The 13224-nt window shown below is 36.9% G+C and overlaps 1 protein-coding gene across 4 annotated transcripts in view; it reads left to right on the forward strand.

The window, feature by feature from the left end:
• Window positions 1-13224, forward strand: part of PDE3B (phosphodiesterase 3B) — a 169684-nt gene that overhangs the window by 127237 nt on the left and 29223 nt on the right. For 3 of the 4 annotated variants that reach the window (XM_026486773.4, XM_026486774.4, XM_057317543.1), the window contains exons 6-7: window positions 7128-7338; window positions 7881-7957. In XM_026486773.4, the coding sequence (XP_026342558.1) occupies window positions 7128-7338; window positions 7881-7957 (288 nt within the window). The remainder of the gene's footprint in view (window positions 1-7127; window positions 7339-7880; window positions 7958-13224) is intronic. The other variant, XM_026486775.4, reaches the window with a different exon arrangement.

Consider the following 13224-nt stretch of genomic DNA (forward strand, 5'->3'; position numbering starts at 1 on the left):
TGTCTGCAAGAATCCCACTTTAAACATAAAGACACGTAAAGATTAAAAGTAAATGGATGGAGAAAAATACACCATTCTAACCCTAATCAAAAGAAAGCAGGTGTAGCTATATTAATTTCAGCCTAGGCAGACTTCTAAGCAAAGAAAGTTATCAGAGATAAAGAAGGGTATCACATAACAAAAGACATAACAGTCCTTAACATATATGAGCCCAAGTAACAGAACAACATTTAAGAGACATATTGGGCCCAATTAATGGTTTAATGTATGTATAAACAAAGTCCCAAAAGGGAAGGAGAGAGACAATAGGGCAGAATAATTTTCCAAAATAATAGGGGAATTAACAAATTCCTGAAACTCCATGAATCTTAAGAAGATAAGGAAAATTATAGCTTGGGATTTCAGCCAAACCCCTGAATTATAACACAACAAGAAAAATCTCAAAAGCAACCAGATAAAAAAGGCTATTTTCCAGGAAACAACGGTAATATTGATACTGACTTTACAACAGCAAATATGAACTCAAAGACAATAGAATGATATATTTAAAGTATTGAAAACCTGAAAAATGCCAACCTGGAATTCTTTATCCAATGAAAGTATCTTTTAAAAATTAAAGCAAAATGTTATTTCATATAGACAAAAGCTGATAGAATTTATTGCTGGTAGGCCTGCACTATTAAGCTTCAGCAAAGGAGGTAGCTTAGGTAGGAGGGAGATGATCCAGATTCAAGCATATAATGGCAGGAATGAATGAAAAGCACTAGTAAGCCTAAATACGTGGGTGAATATAAGTGAATATTGATTAAAAAACACAATAGGAACTTCCTTTGAGCATGCATGATATATGAAGAAGTCAAATATATGGTAACAATGGAATATAAAGGGTGGAAGAGGGGTAAATGAATTTAAACTAGTAAAAGGTACAAATTTGGAGAAAGTAATACTTCAGAGATGCACATTGTACTATCCAGAGAGACAATTAAAAGAATGAAAGGAAACCGTATAAATAAAAAATGAATATAGCAGGTAATATTGGCATGGTTTTTTAACAACAACAACAAAAAACAATCCAAAAGCATCCAAGAAAAGATAAAAAACAGAAAGAAGGAACAACTAAAAAAGAAATAGCAAGATAATGGATTGAACACTATATCACATTAAACATACACTTTGGGTGTGGGGGGAGAGAGGCAGGGATCTGCCAGAGTTGTTAAGCATATTTTAAAAATACCGTTTTCAACAAAAAAACTGAAATATACTCCCGTTAAAAGACGAAGATTGTCAGGCAGTTAACAACACAAGACTCAAGCATATGCTCTTTACAAGAGGCACACTCTAAATCCGAGGATGCAGGGGGGTCTGATGTCAGAGCTGTAATATACATGAGCTAAAAATCGACAGAACTCAAGGAAGAAATAGACAAATCTATATGCATATTTGGAGATTTTAACTCCCCATTCTCATTAGTAGGATAAGTAGACCAAAATATTAGTATAGATACGTGAAAGATTAGAGCAACCTGACTTAACTGACTTGACCTAATTGACTGCAAAACACTACATTTAGCCATCACAGGATGAATATGTTTTCCAAGAATACACACAAGATCGAGGACAGCAGACCATTTGCTGGACTATGAAACTAGTCTCGATGAGTTTCGAAGTATTAAAATCCTATATGGAGATTGACTTCAGGAAGAGCAGAGAGAAGATCTCCATAAACTCGCTCTGCTGCTAAAACAACAAAAAGGCAAAAAATGAAATTCAGCCATTTCAGAACATTGGGAATTAACAAAAGCCTGAGAAAAAACTGGGAGTCCTCTGTACAAAAGAGACTGCTGAACCTGGGTAAGACCGTGAGTCCTGTGACATTTTATTTGAGGGCTACCCCATCCCCTCTTTCTCCCTCAGTGGCACTGTTGTTAAAAGCAGGTAGCATTGCTACCATCAGGGAGATCTGACCTCTTCTAGAACGCCACTGAGAGTACAGTAAACACTTTGTCCCAACTTGAAGCTCCTGGGGAAATCTCTGTTCCCCGGGTGTTGTGGGTATTTGGACCCAGAGCTCAGTTCTCTAAAAAAACAAACAAAAACCCCAAACCCTATGCCAGGCAACATTGTGATGGCCTGAGGCTGTGATTTCAGTGGTGGCCAGCAAGAGCTGCTTGGGAATTTAAAGGGAAATCCTGGATACTACTCGATGACCATAGGGAACTTGAGAACGTCTGAGAGATTCCTGGGGGTCTCTGAGGCTATGCACGTGTGTAGGAGAAGGCCCCAGTCACTCACGTGGAGCGGACCCAGGGGCCTCTCGCAAGCAGGATGTGAAATCCAAGGCTGTTTCGAAAACTGAAGTTTGAAGGTGTATCTTTTTCAACAGATACCCTTCTGTAGTTGACATATAAGCAGGACATTTTAAGAAATCTTCAGACTCATCATTGATTGACCACAAAATGACTCTGACCCATGGGTGGCTTACAGGAAGTCAAGCTTAAAAAATAAATCAAGAACGTAACGGTTAAAAAAAACAAAACAAAACAAAACAGTGACTACACATGTCAGAGAAAATAGAATCTACGAAATTAGTCCCGGAAAGCCATTCAACAACCAGAAGCAAGAAAACAAACACAATACAACAACTAACAAACCTTGGATGTGGGAGGAATCTGATACCAGAATTGTTAAAATATATTACCTAAAGTGTCCAGTTTTCAACAACAATAAAATGAAACATGAAAGAAAATTTTTGCCATGTACAAAGAAACAAATTTTTGTTAACAGAAAATTTCCCTGATGGGGCTTGGATTTTGGACTTAGTAGACAGTGACTTTAAATCTGCTATTATAAATATGTTTAAAGTACTAGTGGAAACCATATCTACATTTTTTAGAAGATTTTATTTATTTGAGAGAGCACAAGCCCAGGGGTGAGAGGGAGGAGCTGGGGGAGAAGGACAAGCAGACTCCCCACTGAGCAGGGAGCCCAATGCAATGCGGGGCTCGATCCCAGGACCCCGGGATCATGACCTGAGCTGAAGGCAGATGCTTAACTGACTGAGCCACCTAGACATCAATATCTACAGTATTTAAGAAGAGTTACAACAACAGTGTCCCCATCAAAGAGAGAATATGGAGAACTAGAAATTATAAAATAAAACTATAAAATAATTTTAATACTTAGAAAATAATTGCCACATCTATTCAATATTGAATTGGAGGTTCTAGCCATAGCAGTCAGGTAAGAAGGAATAAAAGGAATAGATAAAACTCTATTTGCAGATGACATCATGTACTTATAAAATCTGAAGAAATCCATTAAAATCTATTACAAACCAATAAACAAGTTTATCAGTATGGCAGGAAGCAGGATCCCAATGCAAAAATCAATTCTATTTCTATATACTAGCAATGAATAATGCAAACTGAAATTAAGAAAATAATTCCATGTAAAGTTAGTATTAAAAAAGAGTAAAATACTTGGAATAAATTTAACAAAATAGCCTAAGACCTGTACACTATAAACCATAAAACAGTGTTGAAAGAAACTAAAGGTCTAAATAAATACAAAAATGCCCTGTGTTTATGGATCTGAAAATATAATATTGTTAAGATGAAAATACTCTCCAGATTGTTCTCGACTTCATGCCGTCTTTATCAAGTTCTGAGATGATTTCTTCGCAGAAATTGACAAGCTGATCATAGCATTCAAATGGAGGGTCCCCTGGGGGGCTCCGTCGGTTAAGCATCTACCTTTGGCTCAGGTTATGATCTCTGGTCCTGGGATTGAGCCCTGTGGCAGGCTTCCTGCTCAGCAGGAAGTCTGCTTCTCCCTCTCCCTCTGCTCCCCCCACCCCAACTTGTGTACTCTTTTTCTGAAATAAATAAAATCTTTAAAAAAAATAAAAAAAAATTCATATGGAAATTCAAGGGACCCAGAATAGCTAAGGCAGTTTTTAATAAGAAAGAAGAAATTGGGGGACTCACACTTTCAAATTTAAAATTTACTACTAAGATATAGTAATCAAGACTGGTACTGGCGTAAGGGTATTCCATCTCAATGGGGTAGAATTGAGAATCTAGAAGTAAGTCCTTACATGGTCAACTGATTTTCAGCAGGAGTGCCAAGATGATTCAATGGGGGAAGAAACAGTGTTTTTAACAAATGGTGTTGACACAACTGGAAGAATTAAAGCCTAAAACTAGTAGAAGAAAACAAAATTTTAGTGACTTTGGGTGTTGAATACAGCATTCTAATATGACAGCAAAAGCATAGTTCATGAATGAGAAAAACTGATAACTGGAATTCATTAAAATTAAAAACATTTGTATTTCTTCAGACACCTAAAGAAAGTGAAAAGACACAGGATGGGAGAAAATATTTGCAAATTGTATATTTGATAGTGGCCTGGTATCCAGAATATACAATGATGTCGTACAACTCAATAATAAAAAGACAAACGACCTCATTAAAAAAACAGGCAGAAGATCTGAATAGAGTTTCTCCAGAGAAGATATACCAGTGGCCATACCACACGAAAAGATGTTCAATATCATTAATCATTAGGGAAATGCAAATCAAAACCACACTGACCTAAGACTTCATACCCACTGTGAGGCCTGTAATTTTAAAGACAGACAAGAACAGTGGTAAAAGTGTTCTGAAGTGGGAACGCTGACACATTGATGGGAAAGTGAAATGCTTCAGCCACTTTGGAAGACGATTTGGCAGTTCAGTACTTGAACAGAGAAATAAAATTGTGCTATCTTCATGCGTACAATTTTATACAGCCTTGAAAATTGGAGAATTGCAATCACACCCAACTGCCTGGAAAGATCTTTTTAAAATGTAAGCAAGGCATAGAAGCATTTATATTTACTGTCTAATTAAGTTTATAAAGCTAAAAAAAAGGGGCAAAACTAATCTAAATTGTTAAAAAATGTGTACTTACATGGTGTAAATACAGAGAAAGGCAAGAAAAACAATACCATAGAAATCAAGATAATGACTTCCTTTAATGAGAAGACAGGGAGCTAGAAGACAGGGTTTCTTGAGTGGTGAGCATTCCCATTGTAACTTTTCTGTATGTGTGTTATATTTCACACTAAAGAAGGTTTAAAATTAAAATGGTGAATCTATATTGTAGAAAGCATTTTTTAAAGGGTTACTAGGTTTTTCACTGTTATATCAAATCTCTACCCTAAGATTATGTTACCCTTTATTCTTCTTAGCCCATCTGTCAGGATTTTGGACACTCACTAGTATAATTAGAGAAAAGAGGACTAGAAATTGGACCCTTAGTTTCCGGTTAGTAATTTATCATTATGACAGGCAAGACATTTCTTGTCTGGTCCTCGGTTTCCTCTTCTGAAACATTAAATTGGCTGACCACATTTAAAAAAAAAAAAGAATCCCATTCAGCTCTAACACCGTATGAAATTATAGGAACCTCTACATAAATCAGTCTGATAGAACAGTTGTGGCGCCTCTGGAGAAAGGCATATGGGTCTCCCAGTGTTAACTAAATCAAGTTTTTAGACTTTTTTTTTTTTTTTGTAGTTTTGTTTCCCCACATGTGAAAATGAAAATACTACTTAACTCCAAAGGTGATGAAAATAACACATTGTATTAAATAAAAGAACACATTGTATTCAGGTTCTCGAGAGAACTAATAGGATGTGTGTGTATGTATTTACAGAGAGAGAGAGAGATGGAGGGATGGTTTATTTTAAGCAATTGGTTTGCAGGATTGTGAGGGTTGGCAGGTTTGAGATTTGCAGGCCAGGCTGTCCAGCTGGAAATTCTAGGAGGAGCTGGTACTATATTCCTGAATCTGAAGGCGGTTGGAGGCAAAATTTCCTCCTCTTTGGAGGACCTCAGTCTTCTTTCAAGGCCTTCACCCAGTTGGATGAGGCCCCCACACGTTAGGGAGGGTAATCTGCTTTACTCAGTTTACTGATTGCAATGTTAATCACCTCTGAGGAATAGTTTCACAGCCACAGCTAGCCTGGTGCTTATCTACACCATAGAGAGCCTAGCCAAGTGACACACAAAATTAACCGTCACACACATCCGTAAGTGTTGATACCACCACGATGCCCGAAAATACCAGAGCTCCCCAATAACTGTTACTTGCTTTCCCCTCTGATTCACACTTTGCTTGGATCTTTAGTTCCAAATAAAGTTTTAAATCTGCCTACTTTTCTCCAGATATACCCATTCTACCCATTCAGGGCACTCGGTGAAGGTTTTTGGAGTGAATCAGTGATGTTAGAGATGTATTTCTGAGGCACTCTGGTTTTTTCTTTTTCAGCACTGAGCACTTGTGTGTATTCTCCACTAGTCCCTAGGTTTGTTGAGTTGCAGGGATGGTATCTTTTTCTCCATTGTGAAACCCAGCACATATTCTACCATATAGAAGAAGGCTCTCAAATATTTGTTAAATGAATGAATGAGCTGGAAAGATTTGGATATATATATATATTTTAAGATTTTATGCATTTATTTGTCAGAGAGAGAGACAGAGAGAGAGAGAGAGAGAGAGCACAAGCAGGGGGTGGCAGGCTGAGGGAGAAGCAGGTTCCCTGTTCGATGTGGGACTTGATCCCAGGACCCTGGGGTCATGACCCGAGCTGAAGGCAGACGCTTAACCGACTGAGCCACCCAGGCCTCCGAAGATTTGGATATATTTTTAAAAGGAACCTGCTGTTGTGTTAATATATAATCTTGTCATTGTTCAACTTGCTTAATGATGTTAAGAACTTTGATTCTTCAATAAAGTTTGGTAGCAATACTTTGTTCATATGGATAATAAGCTGGTGGGAATATAAAATGTGAAAGATAAAGATCAGTGTGAATTAGGAAAATTTGTGTCTATTTTAGTTACACTGTTAATATCTGTGCCATCTTGCCACAAGGTATTTATTTCACACTTGCTGATGATGACAAATAATGCCTACAATGTCTTGCAATAGCTCCACCTGGAAATCTCCTTTATCATTTAATTGTAAATACTTTGCTTTATTTAAAGAAGGAAAATGTTCTTTATAAATACACAGAGACAATAAATGCCTACACATGCTTACATATTTATTTATCGATCTCCTTCCTCTCTTTTAATTTTTTAAGGTGCTTTCCCCAGCCTGAGTCCTGTGAATTCTCCCAGCCATGGACCAGTGTCTGCTGGCTCTCTAACTAATCGATCACCCATAGAATTTCCTGACACTGCCAATTTTCTTACTAAGCCAAGTGTTATTTTACACAGATCTCTGGGCAGTGCACCCAATTCACCAGATATTTATCAGCAACTTAGAAATTCTGATAGCAGTTTGTGTAACAGGTAAGTTTCCCAAATGTTCATTATTCTATTTCCAAATATATGTTATTTTAATAAAGTATTACTAGTTTTCTGTTATAAATAGTTAATGAATTAAGACTATACATTCTTTATTGAGTAGTTTTTATTCTTAATTTTTTCTCATTTTAGTGCTATTATTTTCCAATTAAGTGATCTCCATTGGAAGTGATATATAGTGGTATTCTATCCATCTCAAGATACCAGTAAATTATGAGAATTATTTTCATATATAATACTGTAGTACCCAGTTCATATGGTGTTTGTTTTCATTTTTCCATTTTTTATCAGTAATAAGTGTTTACTTCAGACCTCAGTGTTGACTTTCAAAATACATTATTTTCTTCAGGGGCACAGGATGCCTTCCAGGATAAAGCCTGCCTATTAGGTTTATTGATAGATTGGCCTTGTATGATGTTTTGCAGTTAGGATCTTGGTTAAAAATTAAGCAGATTTTCTAATTGTATTTAGGTCAAAATTTGCTTGCCTCATTTATAAATATGTATTTATCTGTTTTATTCTATAAGCTGTGGACATCAAATATTGAAATATGTGTCAACGTCCGAATCGGAGTCTGGGACAGACTGCCACAATGCAAAGTCAGGTGAGATTGCAAAAGTCCTGTGTGCTTGAATTTTGGAGCAATTTCTGACATTGTTTTAGAAGTGAATAAATGAGTGAGTTTAACTTCGGTTTACCCATCTTTAAAATGAAGATCTGATGTTTTGCCTACTTAGGAGGTAAGTAGAGGAGTTACTAGGAACAAGTTACGAATAACAGATGGTGAAAGTGTTTTGAAGACTACAGTGTGCTGTAGAAATGAGGGTGGTCTGTTCAGGTTATGGCGAGGGTTCATAAACAGTGAAAGTAATTACGTTAAGGTTGAACTCTAAGCCCAAAAGAGTTTGCATACAATTTTTTTACGGCATAGAGAGGAGTTGTTCTAAATTTTAACTTGTTGTATGACACCGAAACATTTTATATCCTCAGACAAGAAATGTTGTTGGTGATAAAATTTTGGTTGTTTTATAACTTTAAAAAATTGATAACTCAGGCCTACAGTCATAGTTACGTAGGTGACTCAGATCATCATTCCCCCTGAAAGTAGTTAGAAAAGCCAGACAAACTATTAGCAACAAAAATCTGCTTAAAACCATTGAAAACTAACAAGCTCCTCAGAATTACCAAGTACAAGATCTGGAGGAGGATAGAAATTTACAAAAATGAGCCTGGAGTTTGGGACCATCAAAAGGGTATTTCCTCCTTCTAGAGGGGCTGGTGACTGATAGAACGAGCAGTCCTTTTGGTAGTTCTGTGGGACTAGGGAGACAGAGATTGGAGTTGCAGGCTTACCATAGTAGGGGTAACTCGGTAAACTCTGTAGCCCTGCCCCAGAAGTGTAAAGGTAAACCGGAAATAGATGGGCCCCCCCCCCGGGACTGGGGGCTCTTATCGATCTCTTTATATACTATGAAAGTCACCCTTTTAAAGTGATGTCATAACCAGACAAAGGCATCCAAGGATACTACAGACCAATACCCCTTATGTATATAGACACAAAAATCCTTAGCAAAATAGTATTAAACTGAATCCAGCAACATATGAAAGGGTCACACCATGACCAAGAGGCATTTATCCCAAGAATGCAAGAGTAGTTTAACAGTTGAACATCAATGTAATACAGCACGTTAATAGAACACAGGGGGAGAAAATTACATGATAATCTAAATGTGTGCAGAAAAAACAGTTGATAAAATCCAAGACTCTTTCATGATAAAAACAAACTAGTTAGAGCAGGGAAGTTCTTCAGTCTGATAAAGGACATCTTTGAAAAACACACACCTGAACATCATCCTTAATGGAAAAAGACCGATGCTTTCTCCCTAAGGTCAAGAATAAGATAAAGATTTTTGCTTTTAGCACTTCTAGTCAACATGGTACTGGTGGTTCTCTGCAGGAAAAGTAGAAAGAAAAAGAAAGGCATCCTGAATGAAAATAAATAAAACTGTCCCATATTCTTAGATCCTATGCACCTTTGTGTAGAAGACCCCAAAGAACACACATACACGCACTAGAACCAAGAAACCAGCTCAGCAGAGGTAAGATGCGAGGTCAGTGACGTACAAAATTGCATTTCTGCACACTAGCAACGAACCATCATAAATGGAAATCAAGAAAACATTTCAATTCATAATAATATTGATAAGAATGAAGTATTTAGAATAATTTAACAATAGAAGGAGGGATTTATAGACCGAAAACTACAAAACATTGTTGATAAAAATTAGAGAAAATCTAAGTTGAGAGGCATTTCATATTACAAGATTGGAAAACTCAGTATTATCAGTAGGGCTCTTCTCCCAAATTGATCTATAAATTCATTGTAATCCTTATCAAATTCTAGCAGGCTTTTTTTTTTTTTTTTTGTAGGAATTGACAAGTTGGTCTTAAATTTTACATGAGAAGACAATGACCAACAATAGCCAGATCAATCTGGAGAAAGAACAAATTTGGACGACTGACACTACCTGATTTCAAAACTTATTATAAAGCCACTCTAATTAAGATAGTGAGGTATTGGCCCGAAGACGAGCCTAGATCAGTGGAATAGAACTGCAAGTCCAAAAATAGATCAACTGAATTTTGATACCAAAGCCAAGACAATTCAAAAGAGAAAGGATAGGTTTGTTTCACCACACGGGGCCAAGACAATTGGATATCCACTTGTCAAAGGAAGAATTTGGACTCTTACCCTAACTGTATACACAAAAAGTAACTCAAAATAGATCTGAGACCTAAGTATAAGATTTAAAACCTTGAAACTTGTAGAAGAGAATATATAGTCTTTGTGACCTTAAGTTGAATATAAAGCATTCTTAGATACAATACCAAAAGCACAGACCATGAAAGGAAAAAATGACAAATTGGGCTTCAACAAAATTAAAAACTTTCGCACTTCAAAAGACAACCATAAGAAAATGAAAAGACAAACCACAGATTGAGCGAAAATATTTGGAAATTATATATCTGATTAGGCTTTATATCCATAATACATAAAGAACATTTATAATTCATTATTAAGTCAGATGACTCAAAAAACGGGCAAAAGATGTCAGATATTTTGGTCTGAGTCATTTGGTGAAGGATATAAACAAATGGGTAATGAACACATGAAAAGATGAATGACATCATTGGTCAATAAGGAAATGCAAATTAATACTACAATGAGATACCACTCTACTCAAACTAGAATAACTATAGTAAAAAAGACCAATACCAAGTGTTAGCAAGGAGGCAGAGAAATTAGAACCTTTATATATTGCTGATGGGAATATAAAATGGTATACCACTTTGGAAAACATTCTGACAGTTTCTTTAAAAGTTACACATAAATTTACCGTATCAGCCAGTAATACCGTGGCTTAGAATTTATCCATGAGAAAACATATGAACACTCAAAGACAGGATTGTGAATGCTGACATTATTGATGCTGCTGCAAAACCGGAAATGATCCAAATGTCCCTTAACTTGTGAATGGATAAATACATGTGGTATATCCATACAGTGTAATTTCATTTAGCAACTAAAGGAACAAACTTTGGATACATGCGGCTACATCGATAGACTTCAAAACATTATTCTAAGTGAAAGAAGCCAGGCTCAAAAGATTCCATGTTGTAGGATTCCATTTATATGAAATGCTAGAAAAGGTTAATTTATAGGGACAATAATCAGAACAGTAATTGCATAGGATGAAAATAGGGATTAACTGTAAATAAGCAGGAGGGTACTTTTGGGGTGATGAGAGTTTCCTAAAACCATATTGTCATAATGGTTGTACAACTCTGTAAATTTACTAAAATTATTGAATTATACACTTATAATGGGTAGATTTTACGGTATGTTATTATACCACACACACACACACACACACACAGTTCTTTGATTGACTGGTATCAGCTAGGAGATGCTCGTTTGAGGACTCTCATGTGATTGCAGTCAGATATTGGTAAGAGCGACAGTCATCTGAAGGAATGATTGGGCTGAATTTCCAAGCTGCGATTACTCATGTGTCTGATGACTATTGACTAGTCCATCTAAATACGACCTCTCTATGGGCTTCTTCTAACATGTTTGCTGGATTCCAGGAGAGGAGGAAGTGGAGGCTGCCAGTCAAGTTAATGGCTCAACCCAGAACAGACAAGTGTTACTTCCGCCATATTCTGTCAATCAGAGCAGTGTCACAGGCTGTCTGGATTCTAGGGGATTAGGAAATAAATGCTGTGTCTTGATGGAGGAGTGACAGGAATAAATTTCAAAAGCGTGCAAGGGGAGTAAGAGACAGTGTTGTGGACAACTTTGGCAAAGAAATTATTACATTTATTTCAACTGTTTTTATTACTGTTCTATATAAGATATAGTTACTAGGAGTTTGGATCACTAAAAAGTATGAAGGGGGCGCCTGGGTGGCTCAGTTGGTTAAGTGTCTGCCTTCAGCTCAGGTCATGATCTCAGGGTTCTGGGATCGAGTCCTGCATCGAGCTCCCTGCTCGGTGGGGAGACTGCTTCTCCCTCTGTGCTCTCCACCCCCCCCTTCAAATAAATAAATAAAATCTTAAAAAAAAGTATGTAATGAACCTCATATGTCATGATGGCTATTTTAGAATATTATTATAGTAGTACTGCCTTGTCTTACCAAGAGTAGTTTCATATTCTAATTTTCGTTTCTTAAATGTTTTTCATTGGGAAAGAATAATATTTTCCAAAGAATATTTCCTGACCATCATTAGTTAATGATTTTTTAATATATTCAGATTTGACTAACATTTATTGATCATTTATTATATGTAACATCTAGTAAGATAGATGTTATTACCCGTATTTTACAGGGGAAGAAGCTTGCCATTATCAAGTACAAAAATCAGGATTTGAACCTAGTTCTTCTGAAACTCATTTCCAATATGTACTCTTAAAAACTCTTTTACCTAGGGGTGCCTGGATGGCTCAGTTGGTTAAGCATCTGACTCTTGGCTTTGGGTCAGGCTATGATCTCAGCGTCGTGAGAGGGAGCCCCACATGCTCAGCATGGAGTCTACTTGAGATTCTGACCCTCTCTTCTCCCCTCTCCCCCGTTTGTTGTGTGCCTGTGCACGCTCATTCTCTCTCAAATAAAATAAATAAATAAAATCTTTTAAAAAAACCTTTTACTTAGGAAAACCCCTAGGTATTGAAAAGTGAATGAATCATAACTTTATAACTAGATGAGTATTCATACACTTAACATACCTGTGTAATCACCCAGATCAGTAAACCAATAAAATATTACCAGCACCTCAGAATTTCTCCTCATGCCCCCTTCCAGGTGTACCCTTTAAAGATAACCTTTGTCTTGGCTTTCAGTACTCATATGTATCAGTTTTGGTCTGTCGTTGAACTTTTCACAAAGAGAATCAGTAGGTACCTTTGTGTCTGACTTCCTTCATTCAACATTATATATATATTTTGGTTTTAAGATTTTTTATTTATTTGACAGAGAGACAAAGCGAGAGAGGGAACATGAGCAGGGGGAGTGGGAGAGGAGAGTCTTCCCGCTGAGCAGGGAGCCCGATGCGGGGCTCAATCCTAGGACCCCCGGATCATGACCTGAGCCGAAGGCAGACACCTAACGACTGAGCCACCCAGGCGCCCCCCAACATTATATTTTTAAGAATCATCGGCTCTTGCACGTTGTTGCACGTGGCTGTGGTTCGTAGTGCTCGGTTGTGTGAATACACTACAGTCATTTATTCTACTGTTGGTGGGTTTCAGGGAAATTTCCTGTTCATAATATCACCAAGAGAATGAATATGATTTTTTTTTAACACGTGAAT

The sequence above is a fragment of the Ursus arctos genome, unplaced genomic scaffold (genome assembly GCF_023065955.2).
Source record: "Ursus arctos isolate Adak ecotype North America unplaced genomic scaffold, UrsArc2.0 scaffold_23, whole genome shotgun sequence".
Classification (NCBI taxonomy): domain Eukaryota; kingdom Metazoa; phylum Chordata; class Mammalia; order Carnivora; family Ursidae; genus Ursus; species Ursus arctos.